At 59.8% G+C, this 18913-nt stretch overlaps 2 protein-coding genes and 1 non-coding gene across 6 annotated transcripts; 1 reads left to right on the top strand and 2 right to left on the bottom strand.

The window, feature by feature from the left end:
- Positions 1–711: 711 nt before the first annotated feature.
- Positions 712–785, bottom strand: TRNAN-GUU (transfer RNA asparagine (anticodon GUU)). The gene has a single exon. It is a non-coding gene; the product is annotated as a tRNA-Asn (tRNA).
- Positions 786–2047: 1262 nt separating this feature from the next.
- On the top strand, positions 2048–13106 carry PCGF2 (polycomb group ring finger 2). Of its 4 annotated transcripts, none has more exons than XM_075036460.1 (10): positions 2048–2310; positions 5683–5822; positions 6094–6190; positions 8497–8552; positions 9141–9191; positions 9278–9386; positions 9975–10023; positions 10210–10308; positions 10708–10788; positions 11250–13106. In XM_075036460.1, exons 2-10 carry the CDS (start codon positions 5711–5713, stop codon positions 11586–11588), a joined length of 993 nt encoding a protein of 330 aa, XP_074892561.1. In that variant the 5' UTR covers positions 2048–2310; positions 5683–5710; the 3' UTR covers positions 11589–13106. The 4 variants fall into 4 exon arrangements, with proteins under 4 accessions (XP_074892561.1, XP_074892562.1, XP_074892560.1 ...); XM_075036461.1 differs by lacking the exon at positions 2048–2310 and adding an exon at positions 2390–2597; XM_075036459.1 differs by lacking the exons at positions 2048–2310; positions 5683–5822; positions 6094–6190 and having other exon boundaries at positions 6204–8552.
- Positions 13107–13596: 490 nt separating this feature from the next.
- On the bottom strand, positions 13597–14806 carry CISD3 (CDGSH iron sulfur domain 3). The gene is made up of 2 exons (XM_075036464.1): positions 14519–14806; positions 13597–14167 (listed from the first exon to the last, which is right to left on the bottom strand). Exons 1-2 carry the CDS (start codon positions 14777–14779, stop codon positions 13988–13990), a joined length of 441 nt encoding a protein of 146 aa, XP_074892565.1. The 5' UTR covers positions 14780–14806; the 3' UTR covers positions 13597–13987.
- Between the last annotated feature and the right edge of the window lie 4107 nt (positions 14807–18913).

Here is an 18913-nt window from a genome sequence, read left to right as displayed (position 1 = left end):
AAGGCAGCAGCAATCCCACTCCCTGGCCCAGAGAACCCCAGCACTTCCCCAGTCCCGGCAGTGCTGGACTTGGCCATGGAAGCATTTTGTGGCTCCGGGCTTTTGAAACAACAGGGATCTTCCTGGCGCGGCTTTATGCCCTGCGTTAAAACATTAACTTCATTATTTCTGGTATGAAAATAAAATCGGGGCAAGCGGGGAACATAAATAGATTTTACAAGACTTTGTAAGAGAGGGGAACTTCAGCTTGTTTTTAAGGCAAAATATGGACTCTGGATGGAAACAGGCTTTCAAGTCTCCGCTCCATTTTTAATGTCCCAACATGTCCTTTTGCTTATGGGAGAAACCGCAGTGCAGAGGGGACCACAGGCTAAGCAGAAATGTTTTTGTTAACACCAGGGGCTGGTTTCCTGCTCACCCAGTGACTTGGAGAGAGCTGTGAGCCCACTGGGAGCACCAGGACCACATCCTGCCCATCCGCACCTTCTCTGTGTCCAGCTCAGCCCAGTCCTGAGGGCGAGGACCACCCCAAGGGAGCAAGAAAAGCCCCACCAAGCCCCTGCGCAGCTCTCTGCACAGTTCAAAACCACACTGCCTGCCCCACGGGGACCCGGGACCTGCCACCCCGGCCTGCTGCGTCCATCCTCGGCCGTTCCCCGGGACCGGCCCTGGAAAAAAGCGGGGAAAAAACCGAGGTAAAACAGCTCGTTTCGTCCCTGGGTGGGCTCGAACCACCAACCTTTCGGTTAACAGCCGAACGCGCTAACCGATTGCGCCACAGAGACCGCGCTGGAGAATATTACCGCGACCGCCCCACTCAGCCGGAGCATCCCCGGGAGCGCCCGCGGGCTGCGGGTACCAGAACCGGGTACCGGCACCGGGAGACCGAGTGCCGGTACCGGGACACCGGCCGGGGTGGGGAATTAATCGCACGGCCGTAACCGTGTGGGCCGAAGGAAAACACGCGTGGGCGCTGCGCCCCGCCGAGGAGCCGGTAACACCGGGCGTACGGAAGCGCCCTCGGTCGCGCCGAGCCCCGGTCAGACCCACGGGGGAGGCGCGGACACGCGCGGGGCAGCGGGGCCGTCTGGGTCTTTCCGCTGCGCTAGAGAGGGGCTGCGGGGCGTCGGGGGGTGAGCTGCCGCCGACACGCGTGGGCTCCCCGCTGCCCGCAACCCCCGAGGTCCCCCGTGAGCTCCCCGCAAGGTGCCCCCTTCCCTCCGAGCGGAGACGGGCCCGCCGTGACGGATCCCGCCCGGCTGCGGGACCGGCCCCGCGGGGGAAACCGGCGCCGTGAGCCCGCCCGCTCTGCTCCCCTTCCTTCCCTTTTTTCCCTTATTTTATTTCTTTCCCGCTTTTTCCTTTTTTCCCCTCTCCGTCCCTTTTTCCTGCCTTTTTTCTTTTCTCCCTCCTTTCTTTTTTTCTTTCCTTCCTTTTTTCTTTCTACCTATTCCTTTTTTCCCCCCTTTCTTCCCTCCTTTTCCATTTTCCCCTTTCTTCCTCTAATTTCCCTCTGTTTTTCTTCCCTTCCTTTTTTTCCCCCTTCCCTTTGCTTTCCCCTCCCGGCACCAGTCCCGCAGGCCCCGCCGAGCACCGGCAGGCACCGGACCCCCGCCCGAGGGGCCCGGGGAATGTCCCGCGGGGCCCGGGATGCCCCGCGTCACCTCCCGGGTGGCAAATCCTCCCATTCGGGACCGAAAATGCCCCCAGGGCTGGTCGGGGAGGGGGGTCTCGGGCCACCACCCTAGCAGTGCCGCGGTGATGGGGGAACATGGGGACCGGGCACTGCCGCCCCGGCTCGGATTTTGGGCCCATTCCAGCTGCTTTTAGGGCGCTCTCCTTTTCTGCCGAAGCCCAACGGGGGAGGGGGGGGGATGGCAGCAGCGAGGCTCTCCGCAAGCACCGGGGCACCGTCGCAGCGGTGTCCCCCGGGGCGGCGGCGGCGGGGGGGGGGGGCCGTGTCCCGGCGGGGCGGGGCGGCGGGGGGGGGGGGGGGCAATCTCGGCCCCTCACTCCCCTCCTCCGCAACACCCCAAAGGAATGAGGTCACGTGAGGCGGGGCGGGGCCTGGCGGCGGCTGGAGGAGGGAAAAAAATAAAAAAAAAAAAAAGGAGGAAAAAAAAATTAAAAAAAAAAAAGGAGGAGGAAGGAGGGAAAAAAAAAAAAAGGGAGGAAAAAAAAAAAAAAAACGAGCGAGAGAAAAAAAAGGGCCCCGGCCGCAGCGCCGCCGCCGAGTCGAGCCGAGCCGAGCCGCGCCGACCGGCGGGAGCGGAGGGGCGGCCGCGGGGCCGCCGCTGCCGCCGCCACCAGGTAGGGACGCGGCCCCGGGCCCCCCCCCTCCGCCTCCCCCCCCCGCCGCCGCCGCCGCCGGGCCCCCCCCGCGCCCTTTTCTCTCCGCGTTCAAGATGGCCGATGGCCGCCGCCTCCCCCCGCTTTGTGCGGCGGCCCCGCTCCTGCCCGGGGGGGGGCCCTGACCCCCTCCATTCCCCCCCCCCCCCCACGGCGGGCACCGGCGAGGGGCAACGGCGCTCTGACAGCCCCGGCTCCCGACGCCCACCCGCCCCCGGGCCTGGCGCGGCGTAGAGCGGGGCAGTGCGGTACGGCCCGGGGGGGTTGGGGGGGGGCCGCGGCGGGAGCCCCCCCCGGGGCGGGCGGAGGGGCCGGGCCGGGGCCCCGGGGCGGGCTGTCAGCCGGTCCCGAGTACAAAGGGCTGGGGGGCACCGGGAGCGCCCCGGGTTCACCGGGGCTGCCCCACCCCCGGCCCCAAATCGGTGTCGTGTGTGTGTCGTCCCCCCCAAAAAAAAACAAAAAAAAAAGAAGCGGGAGCTGCCCGCGGCACCGGTGTGCCCCCCCCCCCCGCCGGGAAACACCCCCCCGGGGGCACAACGCGGGGTCATGCGTGTCCATGCCCGTGGCGTGTCCATGCCCGTGGCGTGTCCGTGCCAGGCGGGTGTCACGCACGCCGGGCGGCCACGTCCCGCCGCGGGGACGGGGGCTGAGTGTGTCCTTGTGCCTACACGGGTGTGGGGACACGCGTGTCCGTGCCCTCCCCGCGGGGCTTCCTTCTGTGTGTCCCCCCCACGCCGTTTCGCTCCTCGGCAGCGGCCGGTGCCCGCGTCCCGCACCCCGGGAGGAGCGGGGGGGTGGTGGTGTCTCGTCGATGGGCGCGGGTTCACGCTCCGGTGCCTTTTTGTCGTGTTCGCGGTGCGTGGGGTGGGGAGGGGGTGTCCGTGGCCGCCGAGCGGGCAGTGCCGGGGGGGAACCGTCCCGGTTTATTTCCCGAGCTTGCCGCCGCCGGTGGGTCCCACGGGGAGGGGGGCAGCCGGTCGGGTCCAAGTTACCGGTGACTTTGAAACGTCCTTCCTCACCCGTGCCTGGTCCCGGGGGGATTTGGGGGGGGACACACACACCCCACTGTGCCGGGCCACCGCCCAGGGAGACAAAAGACCCCGAAAGTCGGGATGGGGGGGGGGGGTGCGGGGCAGCCGGCTGCGGGCGGCGGGACCCGTTCCGGCGGCGGGACCGGGGCAGCGGGCGCCGCTTGGCGGGACGGGGCGGCCCCGAAGGCTCCGGTGGGGCCGGTGCTACGGCCGGCTCCGGTGCCCGGGGAGGGGAGTTGGGGGGGTCCGGGGCTTTGTTTCTGCCCCCCGCGGCAGGAAATCGCCGTTGTTATCACCCGGTTTATTAGAACCGGTTTGCGCCGGTGGCTCAGGCTCCCCCCCCCCCTCCCGCGGAGACCCGGGCCGCCATTGGCGGCTGTGAGCACCAAAAGCGGCAAAATCCACCCAAAATGCAGCCGTGGGATCCTGCGGCCCGCCGTGGGCAGCCAGTGCCCGGTGGAGCTGCCCGGTCCCCTGGCCAGGGGTCGGTGCGGGAGCCCCGGGGCTGGGGACCGCGGCCCCCCCAGGCATTCCTCCTGGCCGGGGGGAGTCTGGCCGTGGCCCCCCATCACCTGTGGGCTACGGAGGGCTGAGGGCACCTGCTCGGGTGCAGCAAGGTGCAGGGCACCCCGGGGTGCCCACCCAAGGGATGCCCAGGGGTGAGAGCTGAGCCTGGGGGGTGCGGACGCTTCCCAAACACCCTGATGCCCCGGCCCCCTCCCTGTAAGGAGACCCTGGGGCTCAGCTTGGGCCCTGCCCCTCCAGCACAGGGGTGTCCTTGAGGTCCCCATCCCCGTGGTGTCCCCATCCCTGCAGCATCCCCATCCCCACGGTGTCCCCCATCCCTGCAGACCTGCCTCCGGGGACTCCACGGTGGATGAAGGAGATGAGAGACCCAGACTGGAGCCAGGGAGAAGCACCGCAGGGAGCAAGCCGGGAGCGTTAGGGCGGCTTCCCCAGGGCAGGCGCCTGGCACGGACCCGGTGTTGTACAAACACACCTGCACGCACCACTCCATCGCAGAGCCCCGAGCACGCACCCCTGCACGCGCAAAAAAAACCCCACAGCCTCGCACGCACAGCCCTGCGCGCACCCACCCGGCGTGCGCACCCCCGCACGCGCTCCCGTGCGCGCACGCACACGCGTGCAACCCTGTTTTGCTCCCTGGGTGCGGGGTTCACCCCGTTCCTCGCCCGGTCGTGGTACCCGTTGTGCCTTCGGCGGTTGTCTCGGCCGTCGTCCGGTTGTTCGGCTGTGGGGTGTCTGCGAAGGGCCTTGGCCCCGTGTCAGGCTGCCGGTGACAGCGCTTCGTACCTGGCCCCGTGCGAGCGCCTGTACCGCAGGGGTGCAAGCGTGTGCGTGTGTATCTTCGCCCGTGTGCGTGTAGGGGATACGAGCATGTAGGTGTCGTATGTGTGTACACACACGTGTGCGTGTGTGTGTCTCCCTCGGGGTGGGTGGGGTTGTGGGTACGTACGGGTGTTACTGTCGGCACACCCCGGCTCTGCCATCGCGCCCACGCTCATTTACACAAACCCAGGGTTTCTTCTCCCCTTTCCCCCTCGCCTCGGATGGTTGTAATAATATTCTGGCTCCTCTTCAAGTATCGGGGTTGCCATGGAAACAATAAAACTGCAGCGATTTCGGGCTCCGGCTCTACCGTCTCCCATTGTAAACGTGGAAGTGCCGGAGCGGGCAGGCAGCGATTCCCCCACGTCTGCGCCCCGCGCCGGGGGACGCTGCCCGTACCTTGTGTGCACACCCGGCCCTGCACACCCACACACACAGGTGCTGCGGGTGCTCCTGGCCGTGGGCAGGTGGCCAACACCGGACTCAGGAGTTTCTATAGAAACCGCGAGGCAGTGGCTGAAAATGCCTTTTCCATCGAACAAAACAAAAATACACTTTGTGTGTGTGTATGCGTGCACAGCCCCAGGGAGCTGCAAGCAAGGGGCTGGCTAACAGGGGTGATTTGTCCTCTCTCAGAGGTGACTTGGCATGGTGGGGACCCACTGGGGCACCCCCAGGAAGGTGCAAACATGAGGCAAAGGGAGCTGGGCAGTGCCCAGGACCAGGACCTGCGTGGGGAGGTGTGTGGGTGCTGCTTGCGCACCCCCGGGGCTGGCAGGGTGCGGGGCTGGGGCTGCCCCAGTGCTCTCGGGGCAAAGCATGGCACATCAGGGCGAGTGTCAGGCACCCCCACCCTGCTCTGGATTTGTTCCTTCATGGGTGAATTGGGTCCCACGGGTCCTGTCCTTGCACGAAGTGGCCATTAATGGTGGCCCTGGGTGTTTCCCTGCAGGGAGGATCCGCCGCGGCGCTGCTCCAAAATGCACAGGACCACCAGGATAAAGATCACCGAGCTCAACCCCCACCTGATGTGCGCCTTGTGCGGCGGCTACTTCATAGACGCCACCACCATCGTGGAGTGTCTGCACTCCTGTGAGTGTCCTGGGCTCCCGGCCGGGGCCGCGCTGCACCTGGGGTACCCCGAGTCCCGGGAAGGGTGGCCGTGCTGCACCAAGACCCTCCTGCATCAGGCATTGCTGCCGCGTGGAGCTGTGGGGTCATGGATGGGGCCCGACTGGGGCAGGCGAGCAGGGGTCCCAGCCCCGAGCCAGTGCGGGGGTGAGGGCTGCTTTGCTGGGCTGGCACAGGGGCTCTGCCCCCTTGTCCGTGTGTCCATCTGCTCATGCCGAGTCTTTCCCCACAGTCTGCAAAACCTGCATTGTTCGGTACCTGGAGACGAACAAGTACTGCCCCATGTGTGATGTCCAAGTGCACAAAACCAGACCCCTCCTCAGCATCAGGTGAGTTTTGGGGGCTCCCCGCACGCCATGCCCCTGCGTGGCACCAAGCCCTGGCCCCGTGTCGGTGGAGCCTGTGCCTGCTCTAGGGTGCAGCCCTGAGCACCCCGAGATGGGGAGCAGGGCTCTGCGGCCAGCCCAGGTTCACGATGGTGCAGCTGAGCAGGGACCGTTGTACCTCTTGCAGCATGAAACCTCTCTGCTCCTGACCCCGCACCCCACAGCAGTGGGGATTTGGGGTGCTCTCCGGGTGGAAGGGGAACAGGGAGAGTGGGAAATGCCACCATGGAGGGAACAGGACCCAGGGACATCTCTTCTGTGGCAGGAGGAGGAGGCTGGGGTGGGTGACAGCCAGAGCAGGGGCTGCCTGTGCCCATGCCTGCGCCTCCCAGACCACAGACGTCCATCCATCCGTCCCTGCAGTCCCACCATGCGCAGTTTAACCTGGGACCGCCTGTGTTTTCTAACTCCCTGCTCTTTCCCCCGTGGGGATGGTGCCATGTCCCTTGGGGGATGCCAGGGTGGGCTCACAGCAGCACAGGTGAAAGGGTGCCCAGCCACGGTGGTGTTGGCTTCGTGCCGGCTCTGCCCCGGCCCCGCGTCTGGCTGGGGAAAGCCAGACACGTCCCGTCAGTTGTGGAATTGGCTCTGCAGGTGGTTGGCATAGAAACCATGAAAGGCTGCAATACATCACTTGGCTTTTTTTTTATCCTCCTTTTTTTTTTTAGCCTCTTCCGTGTAAATCTGTTTCTGTAGTAACACTTTTTCCGCCTTCCTCCCCCCCCCCCCCGGTTGACTATGAAATATTTACACTCCGGCTCCCACGGCTCCCTCGCCAAAACATCCCTGTCTGCGCGCGGAGACGGATACGCAGCCGCCCGCGCCGCAGACGGGCACCGCGCACGTGAGCAGCTCTGCGCCGGCGGCCCCGAACCCCGGCTGTCGTGGTGGCACAGTGCCTTTGCCTCCCGTTTGATCCCGACGATGGGAAATGTGGGGCACATGCGGGCAGAGGTGCTGCCACAGGTGACAGGGGCCTGATCCAGATCTGGTGCCATAGAAAACTCTCTGCACCGATGAGGGGCTTGCTTTCCCCTTTGCTTCCCAAACCAGAGCCGCGGTGCCGCGGCAGCGCCGAAACACCCGTGCCCCGGGCATGATGCTGCGTGGTGCTGAGGGTGCTGCCCACGCCTGGCCACCGTGGCACCCCCCCTGTGGCACCCCGGCCACCACCCAGTGCCACTGTGCTGGGCTGAATGGGGTTGACTCATGCAAGAGCAAGGACCGGCTGGTAATTAAGCTGCCAATCAAGCGGCTGAGGTTGCTTTTTCATTAGCTTGCTGTAAATTATAAAGCAAATTCTCTGGGTATGTATTATAAATAAAATCACAGCGGGGCCTCATGAACCAGTGTGACATCACCGAGGAATTAGGGATAAAAGACACGGCTAGGCTAAAAATAATATAGGGTACGGTCATTTGTTTTTCTTTAAAATAAAGGCCTTATTATTAAAATGGAAATAATTGCAGATATAATTTACTTTTTCACCAGTCCCACTGCTCTTGCTTTGTTTTTGAGATATTTTTTTTTTATTCGGCTGAGCTGCTGGTTTTAAATTGTGCCAGATGCCCTGCCTGCAGGGTCCTGAGCCCAAGCCTTCAGCAAAATCCTATTCCCGGCTCTGTGCTGAGGATGGGACTCGAGCTTCTCCAGTTCCTCGAGTGCGTTAGAAGATCCTACCTTGAGATGTTCACAGTTTAGGGAGTCCACTTTGCTTTCCTGTATAGCAACCTGACAGAGGACACTATCCTGCCATCCTTACAACATCCTTACAAGAGGGAAATGAAAGCCTGAGCCCTGAACTGCAGCCAAGTCCAAAAATAAAATGAGATGCAAATTAAAACTTGCAGAAACATTTGCTGATCTTAGATTATTTTTTTTTTAAGCTCTCGGTGTGTTTTTGTAATCATTTTGACTACTGAAACGGATCCTGGCCCCCAAATCCTGCTGTCATCATCCTTAGCAATTACAAGGATTTTTGAAATGGTTTTCTTTCTTTTTCCAGAGTTAACCCTTTGCAGTGAGCGCAAGGGTGGACAGGTTTGCCTGCGAGACAGGGTTGTGGCATCGCCACGGGATGGAGAGTTGGGGCTTTGTGCTGGGAGTTTCCCAGGAGGGAGATGGGGGAAGCGGCATTTGGGCTGGCCGGGGACGCATGGTGCAGGGCAGCTTTCAGCAGCCCGAGGAAGCAAGCTGTTCCCTAATCCAGCTGATTTCTCTCTCCTTTCCTATTTCTTTTTTTCCCCCAGGTCGGACAAAACCCTACAGGACATAGTGTACAAACTGGTCCCGGGGCTTTTCAAAGGTACAGCCATGGACAATTATAATTGTGTGGGTTTGGGGTTGTTTGTAACTCGCTCCCACCCACCAGTGAAACCGGTCCCCCGGATTTCGCGCTGCCCACGCACGCCCCTGCCCGTGTAATGGGGACAGCAGGAAAATGCATGGTGTGAATGGACAGGGATGGGTCCGTCCGGATAGTGCCCATCCCACACTCCGGCAGCCCGGGGGCTGCTGCTGGGGGGAACCACGAAAAGCAAAGCTGGGAGCAGGAGCCGTGGATTTGCTCTCCAAGTGCCTGCCCGTCCTCGGGGGAAAAAGTGTGGGGGTCTGCAGGTGTGGAAAGACTGAGGACAGTCGAGCCGCCGTAAAGGCATTCTCACAGCAGCAGATTTGCAGCCGCTCCAAGGGTTTTACTGGTACGACTTGATTGCTCTCGCTAAAGCGACTGCTCTCCTACGGGTCCGTCTGCACCAGGCAGCTCGTGCTCGAGCTGCCGGCGGGGAGCAGGCGCTCGGCAGTCCGGGGCTTCCTCTTGCTCCCCTCTTTGCACCCATCTCCCCCTTGGTGTGATTTTTTTCCCCCCTCACCTTCCTCCTCCCTTCTCCCACAGATGAGATGAAGAGGCGGCGCGACTTCTACGCAGCCTACCCCATGGCAGAGGGTAAGAGTCAGCCCCGGGGACCCCCCCCTCACCCTGGCTGTGCCTCCCCGCAACGGCTCAGCCTCTCCCTCCCTCTGCTCCCGCAGTCCCCAACGGGTCCAACGAAGATCGCGGGGAAGTCTCCGAGCAGGACAAGGGGAACCTGGCGGATGATGAGATCGTTAGCCTGTCCATAGAGTTTTACGAAGGGTCAAGGTACCGTCTTCTGGCTGCTCCTAAGCCTCTGCCTGGGTTTGGGGTTGTGAATAAACTCTCGTCCTCTCTTCCCGCTCCGGAGACGGAGCTGAGATGTGAGGTGGTGGTGGCTGACACAGCCCCTGCTTGGAGCTCAGCGTCTCCTGGGGTTCTTGAATGGACGGAGGAGCAACCCAAAACCCATCTGCTCTGGTTCCCCATCCTGCATCCTCCGTGGGTGCTTGCTATGGCAGTGGGGTCCCCGCATCGCCGTTCCCCGGGCAGGGAGGGGAAGGTTCCTTCCCAGGCAGCAGAGTCCAAGGGCTGCCGCATCCCTGGTGGTGGTGGTGGCCTCCAAGGATGTCATTGGCATCTGGAGCAGCAGTTCAGAGGAGGTAGGGAAGGCGGCAGCCCGGGCAGCGGTTGCAGCGTGCTGGATTGGAAATGCAGCAACTTGGGCATGTACGTGGTCGGGGTGGCCAAGCCAGAGCTTGGCTGAAGGTCACTGGATGTTCCCCTTGGAGCCGCTCCTTTCTGATGAGTTATTTTTCCTCTCCGCCTTTTTATTCCTCCATAAACTTTGTCCTGTGTTTGCTTTCCTCCCGCCAGAGAGGAGAAGAAAGGGACCGTTGAGAACGGGGACCTGGAGAAGGAGAAGGTGAGTGTGGTGGGACCATGGCATGGAGAGCTCCATGTCCAGCTGCCTCCTGGGCTTTTGGGGTGTGGGGGCAGACCGGAGGGCACCCCCAAACCGTCTGCTGAAGGAGGTGGGAACTGCCCATTAATTGCACGGCGGACTCTCAGCAACGCCTCTCCCCCCGGCCCCCTCCCGCTGCGTCCCCAGAAGAACGGGGTGCGGTTCCTGCGCTGTCCCGCCGCGATGACCGTCATGCACCTGGCCAAGTTCCTCCGCAACAAGATGGACGTTCCCAGCAAGTACAAGGTGAGCGTGTGCCTGGGGTGCGCTCGCTGCCCGGCTTTCGGTGCACTCTGGTGGGCTCAGAGGGCCGATGCCATTTTGGCCATCCCATATTGCACCCCATGCTGCAAATACGCTGTGCTTTGCTTGGTCCCGAATATCACGGCTCTGCTTTGTGCAGCCCAGGCTTTGCCTCCCCAGTGAGTGGGCGCTGGGGCAGGATCCGTCCCTTATGGCGTGCTGCATGTAAACTGAATTTGCTCCAGTTTCTGGCAAGGGCAGTGCTGGGAGCCCTGGCAGACCCCAGCTCTGGGAGAGGCACTTGGGGATGGAAAAGCCCCCATGCCCCATAAGCAGCTCTGGGGGGGGGCTGGTGGTGCCTCTGCCCTCGTGTCGGGGGACTGACACTGTCCTCTGCCCCAGGTGGAAGTCCTCTACGAAGACGAGCCCCTCAAGGAGTATTACACCCTGATGGACATCGCCTACATCTATCCCTGGAGGAGGGTAAGCGGAGCTGCCTCCTTCCCTGCTGTGGGCACCGGCACTGGGGCTTGTCTCGAAGAAAAGCTCGGAAAAGCAGTCCTTTAGGGGAAGGCTAAAAGCATTAAAAGGCTTTAAAACTGAAAAAATTGGAAGAACTTACTTAAAAATTCAAAAATTGAAAAAACTTAATTGAAAAGCTTAAAAATTGGAGAGCTTAAAAATTTGAGCACTTCAACAAATTAAAACCCTGGATGCCCCCTCCTTACCAAGATGTTTGTTCCAGGTGTGATTTTTTAGGAGGCTGGGGGGGGCTGCACCTGCTTTTCTCCCCCTTTCTCCAGGGCAGGCAGGAGGGCTAGTGGCCAGCACCCGGCCATGCTGCCACCGTGGGCAGCCGGTGATGCAGTGCACGCCGGTGCCATCCCGGCAAGGGGTGCCACGGGTTGCCGGGTGCCATGCGTCTGCCCTTCTCCCGCTTGCAGAACGGGCCCCTGCCGCTGAAATACCGCGTCCAACCCGCCTGCAAACGGCTCAAGCTGTCCCAGCCGGCCACCTCCGAGTGCACCAACACCAGCGGCGCCTCTGAGTGCGAGTCGGTCAGCGACAAAGCCCACAGCCCCGCCACGCTGCCCGCCACCTCCTCCTCCCTGCCCAGTCCCGGTACCCCATCCCACGGCTCGCCCAGTTCCACCGCCGGCAGCGGCCCCGCCGGTACCGGCACCGCGCTCAACGGCACCTCGAACTGCCACCCGCTGCCGCCCGCCGCCAGCCGGTGCCGCAAAACGACTGTCAATGGCAGCACGGCCTCCGCCTTGACCTAAACAATGATGAAACAGGGACTCCTGGCTGGGTTTTACATATCTATATATATTATATATATACATATATAAATATATATGTGTACATAGGGAGAAAAAAAAATTATACATACTTATTTTCTATTGATTGACCAGATTAATTTAAAATGCAAATAAGACACATAAATGTGGCTGAGTATTTTTAAATGTTTTTTGTTTTGGTTTTTTTTTTAATTTTTGTTTTAACTTATGTAAGCTGCATGCCAGAGCTGGGAGCCATGCAGGCGCTGCCGCCTTCCTTGCTCGTTTTCTCTAACGCTTTTCACTCTCCTCCCCATCCCTCTCCCCTCGCGCCTGCTCGGAGCGAGACGGGGCCGTGAGCGTGGACTCCCGGCTGCACAGGTAAGGGCCAAGCACAGGTAAGGGCCAAGCACAGAAGCCAAAAAACTGCCCCCCAGCCCCGCCATGCTCTGTGATTTTTTGCTTTTTTGTGTTTAGCTGGGGATTCTATGGCACCAGGTTTGATAATGTGGAGCCTGTGGCCAGCTGGAACCAGTGGTCCATTTGTTGGCATCGAGCATCACTTGCCAGTGTTGCCCCCCCTCAGCTTTGCCTTGCCGTACACGTTTCTGTCTCTTTTTTGCTTTCCCTGTGTGGTCTCTGGACGGTGTTTCAGGCTCTGATCTAGCAAAGCCTCACACAGACGCTTCCCTTTATGCACAGTAAGTAGTTTGTTTTTTGTTTTTTTTTCCCCCAGCTTAAAAAAACTATGCTTGCAACTTGGTGGTGAAGGGCCAGCCGTACCGGGGGTGGGAGCACAAGCCCTGCTGAATATTGGTTTCTCCTCCCCGGGGCAGACAGGCAGCACTGGGTGCCAACGGCTCCGGGCGCTGATGGGAAATTTTGGCTGGGGGCATCTAAATGGTTGGGGGCTGCTTTGGCAGCGCTGGGTGAGTCTGCGTGGGACCCAGGGGCTTCAAATGCCACTGCCCTGCCCAGGCAGGGAGGGGCTGCACGGGACCCCCACGTTGCTGGCTCCCCACTCACCTCCATGGCTTCAACGCCACATTTCAGAGCATTTATTTTTGTTTCTCCCCGTCCTTCCTACCTTCTCCTGTCCCCACATTGGGTTTTTAAAAAAATAAAATAAAAAAAATAAGACTACAGTGCCTTTAGCCAGGAGGCTTCGGTGAGGGGCGAGCGTGGGAAGGTGCTGCCATATTTTGGGCAGGAGCGGTGCGGCACCGGTATCGCCGGCTGCCCGTGCGCTCCGGGGAAGGGACCAACTTTGTACATTGACAAAAAAAAAAAGCACATGAACCCCGGGGAGCACAGACCCCGGGGGTTTCTCTCTTACCCTTGCTGGGGAAGGGGGTGAATGACAAAAAATAAGCAAGTGCCTGCAGCGCGCGGATGGCACCCCACGGCCAGGCAGCGGCTACGGCCGCCCACGACGGCACGGTGAGAACCAAAGGAAAGCGGCACGGGAATTGTATGAACAGCCCGACTCCAAAGGTCAGGAAACATGGGATGTTGTTATTGTAGTTTTTAAATTTTTTTTATGATTTTTTTTTTTTTTTAAGTACTTGCACCCCCATCACGGACTTGACAGTGGCACCTTCGCTATAGCACAGCCCCAGGCTCCGCTGCCTGCCGGGCACTGGGGATGGGGCCCGGGAAGGTCCCTGCGGGGCCCCTTTTGTTTCTCTCTTCCCCATCCCCGGGCTGGGGCTGGACGAGGGCTCGAAGCGTGTCGGGGGGCTGCATTTGTCTCGACTTTGACACCCCTTTTCTCCTTGTAAATAGGCCAAAATGGACTGAGGGAGGCAGCTGAAGTGCCTCGGTCTGGGGTTTGTGTGGGGCTCTTGGGGGGGTTGTTTTGTTTTCTGTTTTTTCCTATATGGTACAAACCAAATTGCTCTGTATGTTTGCATCCTGTACGATGTTTTAATGTCTTGTAATATATTCTGATATTCATATATTGTTATTGGTTAAACATTTGTATAACTATACAGCTTTGTAAATGTAATAAATGCTGCAGACTGTCATTCCCTTCGTCCGCCTGTACAGATGCATCTGCCCGGGTCCCTCCGTCGCGCATCCCAGTGGGTACCCACAGCTCTGGCAATGCAAACCCACTCCTGAAAGTCCCATTATCCAGTGGATTATTTTTCTCCGCAGCCACTGCTGAGCCTTCGTTATCCCTGGCAGGGTCCCAGCCGAGCAGAAGGCAAAACTGCTGCCCCCGTGGTGGGGTGAGGCTGGTTTGCTGCAGCTGGTGGCAGCCCTCAGAGCTCAGTAATTAAGGTTAATTGGGGTGGGAGCTGAGCATCTCCTCCCAAAACCAAGAGAGGATTCAACATCCCCGTGGTCCCGAGCTCCCGTGGGCTCCGTGACCTCCATCCCTGCGGGGTGCAGCCGTGTCAGGGTTTTGCAGAGACCTGGGCTCTCTGCACGGCCTCTTCTTTGTGGGTGCCGTCGCAATAGGGGGGGGAGCGGGTGCGCTTGCACCCACACAGCCAGACCGTCTTGTCCTCCTCCGGGATGAAGCGCAGCGGGGAGATTCCCGGGGCCGCTTTCCTGTGGGCCCCGTCACAGAAAGGCTGCGAAGCAAAGGGAGAAGAGGTAAAGGGGGGGATTTTGGGGTGCTGGGGGGTGCCTGGCTGGACTGGGGGCTGCACTGTTGCACCCCGCTGGGCATGAAGCACCATGCTGTTGCACCAAGACCCCTCTCCCCCCCCCCCCCCGGCTGCACGCATCCCCCGGGAATTGGGGTGCTGCGGGAGCACCCAGGAGGGCAACAGCATCTCTTCCCCCCCCAAAGCCCTCCCCTGGACCGGGGGGTTCCCCGTGAGACCGGTCCTGCCCCATCCCCGTCCGCATCCCCCCGTGTATCCCAGCCTGGGGGGGGGTCCGGGGGGTCCGTGTCCCCCCCCCCCGGTTCCCGGTCCGACCTGGTTCTTGCTGTGCCCGCAGGCGCACCAGGCGTATTTCTTCCCCGCCTTCAGCTCCACCGGGAACGGCTGCTTGGCGGCGATCACCGGCTGCGGGGGGGCCGAATACCGTCGTCCCTGGGGGGCTGAGGAAAGCGAAGGGAACTGCAAAACCCCCGGCGAATCCCGGTACCGGCGGAGACCCCCGCTTCCCTCCCGCCGCCCGCCGTTCCCCGCGCTTCTCATCAGTGTCACAAGCGCAGCCGGTCTCAGCAGCGGCATGGCCCAACTCAATCCCCCCCCCCCCCCCCAAACCACCGTTAACCGGGTCACCTTCCCCGGGACCGGCTCCTCCTCCCCGGCCCCGCCGGAAGAGCCGAGGCCGGCGGGCTCGGCGGGAGCTCGGTTGCTCGCTGCAGAAAGGTTCCCACTTCCACGGGTGCTCCCACCGATCCTTGAAGCCCACCCGGGGGGGGTCCGATCGACCCCGGGCTGTGGGTCTGCAGAGCCCTTTGGTGCTGCCTGTCGCCCCCGCCCCTGCTGGTTTTTGGGGGGGGGGTCACTCCGCCCCCCCCCCCCCTCCGTGGAACTGCAGCCAGGGGGGTGTTGATGTCCCTCTGCTCGCCAAATGTGGGCTCTTCCCCTTCCCTGGAAATTCATCTTTTAAGCATCAAAGGTTTGGACTCTTCCCCGCCCCCCCTCCCCCCTTTCTTTTTTTAAACATTTAACTACTGGGAAAAATTGGCTTTTTTTGACAGCTGAAATGATTTAGCTCTGCAGATGGCCGCGCGCCGGCGGGGGAGCGCTCCACGGCGAGCCGGCTCCACGGGCAGGATCCCACACGGCCCCCCCCGGGGGGGGGGGGGGTCACGGCCCCCCGGCCACCGCGTGTCCTGCGTGGGGGGATGCCCGTGGTCAGCTCCCAGCATCCCAGTGCAATGGGAGCAAGGATGTGATCCAGGCGCGTCACCCTGTAGAGGTGTTAAACCCAACGTCCAACCCAAGGCCGTTTTATTTTCCTTTCTACGGTGCCCCCCCCCCCAAGGACTCACCCCCAGCGCCCCTATCCCAAGGGCAGGGGGAGAAAATTCCCCTCCGGGCAGCGACTTCCAACCCTCAAGCCCCAGGTTCGGTGCCTCAGCTCACGGCATTACTTGGAGACTTCCAAACATCCACCTCTGCACATTTTTAACGGAGGAGGTTGTAAATTCTCTGTTTAATACCGCTCTGCAGCCCAGCTGCGGGCCATGGGTTGGGTTTTCCAGATTACCGGTGGTCTGCAAGTCGTTTGGGAGCTGCTGCGCTCCTTCGTTCCTCCGAGGGACAGTGAGCGGGGCTGAGCGTCGTGTCTGTCCAGAAACATCGAGAAAACGAGCAGAAAGGGAAGTGGATCTTTTTAGCCTACTTTTTATTTTTTTGAAAACATTCTTTTAATAAAAAGAACAAGGACTCTGGCAATTTCTCAGTCATACAAATACATTAATGATACAAAGCCGTTGTTTGTGTTATACACAATGGAGAGAAAACGAGGCTCGCTGACTTCCTTACCCACTGAAGACAGAAGAAGGGTAAACAGGAGCAGTTTTCTGCCTAAGAGATCCTGCTGCCCTTAGCACCTGAATCGGTTTTTGTCCTTAGGAAGAAATTAAAGCGGAAAGCGTCCTCCCCTTGAGTCCCCCGCAATGAGCGCGGAAGACGCCGACACACATCAGTTGTACAAATATGTAAGAAAGTACGTACATTCCCAGCTACAAATCCGTCCGTGTAGTTTTCAAATAAAAACATTTTCTTAGGAAAAAAACCCATACAAATATCTGCTTCTATGTTTATGCTCTTGTATTTGCAACTCGCCGCTTCTCTCCTCACTCTCTTGTGCTCATCATCCCTTTTCCACGGGCCCCTTTGGCCCACTCGAGACCGACTCCGCTGCGGGGACCCCTCCTAACTCCGAGGATGTGCTTAAACCCTTCCGAAATCCAGGCTGTGCACATGGGCAGGGGCTGTCCTGAACCCGCTTTCCTAAGCAGTAGGACCAAACAGCTACCAAGGGGCAGGAACCCCCCGGGCCGTACCTACGAAGGGATCTGTCTGCAGCCGATCGTTTAGTTTGATCCCCCCATAACCTGGATCCCAGACCCTCCCGCTCACTGCGGCGTTTAGGTCTGCAAGCACTTTTTGATTAAACTGTCTTGCAGAGGCTGCATCCGCGGATGGGCGTCAGCAGAGGCTCCCTATGGCCCAGGCAGGTGCTAAAACTTTGCATTTGCTGCTTAAATTAAAAATACAAACCAGGCCCTGGAGGGGTTTTCTGCGCTTTACCCTTTAGCTGTGATATCACATGTAATTTGGAGCGCAGTCACAGATCGGCGCTGCTGGGCAGGATATTGATGACTTTTCAAAATTAAAATTATAATCGTCAACTAAACAGCGTTTTTCCATTTTCCTACTTTTTAACCATTGGTAGCACAAACCAATGCCCTCAAATTCTGATAAATTTTGAAATATCAGTTAAAAAACCCAAACACATAAAACTTCCCTCCATCAGGCCAGACATTACTCCAGTTTGAGCAGTGGGTTTGTGGCAGGGAGCTGCGAGGGGGGGGACCTGTCCAGGCAGAGCAGCTCCACCGTGTACACCAGGGAGGGAAGGGATAAATGAGGGCGTGGGGGTTTGGTTGAGCCCAAACCAAACCCTCCCTCTGAGCACAACCTCGCCAAAGGTCTCACCAGCAAAAAAAAAAAAAAAAAAAAAATCCTTTCCCTGTAGCGCTGCTGCTCCCACCTATCTAACCCCCCCATCCACACTCTGCAGCTCCCACCGCAGCGATGCCCCGGGTCTGATGTCCCGAGGCAGGCAGCAGTGGGTTAGGACGGGATTTTCTGTGCCGAGAATCTCACACAAAACCCACAGAGCCAAAGGAAAGGTTCTACCTGTCCTCGCTGCCCCCACACAGCAGCAATTGCCCTGACAGACACGGAAAGTCACAGCCAGAGCTGGACTGTGCCCACTACACGCTGCTATGAAGACCAGAAGGGCTGGCAGCTGCACAAGTTTATGAGCTCTTGGGCTCTCTCTGGACCCCACGGTCCCAAGAAGCTTCCCTGCGGGATTGAAGCCACATGGGACACCCAGGAGCCCACGCTTCCCACTGGTGGGTACCACAGTCCTGGGGTCCCTTTTCTGGGCAGGGGAGGGAAGAACAAAGCACAGGAGACCTGGCTCCTCAGCAAATTAGTCCTCTCTGTGCCTCTGCTTCCCCATCTGGAAAACGGGAGACGAGACGACACCTCTGAATTGCAGTTTCAGATCTGCTGCTGCAAAGTTACTATTAAAATTATTGCTACTTCACCCTTTCCTGCAAAGGTGACATCCACAGCCTTTATGACAACTCCCATTTCTTAAACTAAATGCACAAAGGAGAGGCACCAGGGACCCATTCAACTCCCTGCCTCAAGGCTGTTTTGATCACAGGCACTTGATTATTTTTACTTATGTGGGTTTAAGAAACCGCACAGCACAGCATATACCAAGGGCAACGGTAAATAACAGAGCAGCATGAGCTGCCAGCTCTGACGGACTGGCTGGGCTGGAAGAGAGCCCTTGAAAAACCACTTTGGGCACAGGGCTGCCTGCTCGGCCCCGTCCAGGCTGGCACCTGACAGATGACGCAGGTCTCCTTAACAGCAAACACAAAACAGAGCAAAGCCCTTATCACCATCTGGATGGGGCGACGCGTGCGCTGGAGAGGGGCGTGCAAACAAACCGGGCTTTAACTTGAAAGGTTTGCGCAGCGACTGGCACCGCTGCTGCGTACAGCTGGCCCCTGGTGCAAGCCATGGCCACGCTGTCCTTCGGAGAGGTCTCGGGGACAGGCAGGACACTTTAGACCGAAGGATGGACTTGCCCTGAACAGAGAAGCCCCCAGGCAGATGTCCTTCTCTGCAGCAGGAAAGCTTCTGCGTCCTCGAGCCAACCCACCGGTCACGGCAAACAACCGCCGCCTGTTCTGAGCTCCCGAGGGACACCCTCCACCGCCGCAGCGGGCTGGATCCCCGCTCGCTTCAGACGTATCGGTCACCTCTCACCCTGCCAACTAGCCTGAACATTTCACCCCAAAGAGAATGACACCATCTGCTTGGTATGTCTTCTCTGGAGTCTTCTACTGAGCATGTGAGAAGACCTCATCTCTGTCTATATTGTCTTTGGTACGGAGCCAAGGGGCTCAGCCCATCTGCAGCCCTGTAGTCTGCGTGGACGGGGCCGGAATCTGAACCGGCCCCGTCCCGCTGGGGCAGCCAGCTCGCAGCTAGAGCACACGTGCCAGCGTGGAAATAAGAGAAAAACCAGGGTTTTGCAGAGTTTGGTGGGTGCCAGGGCCAAGGGAGCCCCCCTGTTCATACAAGAGCTGCGTCCAG

Source organism: Buteo buteo, chromosome 9 (assembly GCF_964188355.1).
Source record: "Buteo buteo chromosome 9, bButBut1.hap1.1, whole genome shotgun sequence".
Taxonomy (NCBI): Eukaryota; Metazoa; Chordata; class Aves; order Accipitriformes; family Accipitridae; genus Buteo; species Buteo buteo.
Note: the sequence above shows the minus strand (reverse complement) of the source record. Positions and strands in the feature narration are given on the sequence as shown.

What these genes read in the sequence shown, in the direction of transcription:
- PCGF2 (XM_075036459.1), top strand. Translation starts at nt 8,231, where the DNA reads ATGGTTTTCTTTCTTTTTCCAGAGTTAACCCTTTGCAGTGAGCGCAAG. An exon ending in AGCCTACCCCATGGCAGAGG is followed by an intron (nt 9,192 to 9,277) that starts GTAAGAGTCAGC and finishes CTGCTCCCGCAG; the next exon opens with TCCCCAACGGGTCCAACGAA. An exon ending in GGGACCTGGAGAAGGAGAAG is followed by an intron (nt 10,024 to 10,209) that starts GTGAGTGTGGTG and finishes CTGCGTCCCCAG; the next exon opens with AAGAACGGGGTGCGGTTCCT.
- CISD3 (XM_075036464.1), bottom strand. Translation starts at nt 14,779, where the DNA reads ATGCCGCTGCTGAGACCGGCTGCGCTTGTGACACTGATGAGAAGCGCG. An exon ending in GCGGGCACAGCAAGAACCAG is followed by an intron (nt 14,168 to 14,518) that starts GTCGGACCGGGA and finishes TTTGCTTCGCAG; the next exon opens with CCTTTCTGTGACGGGGCCCA.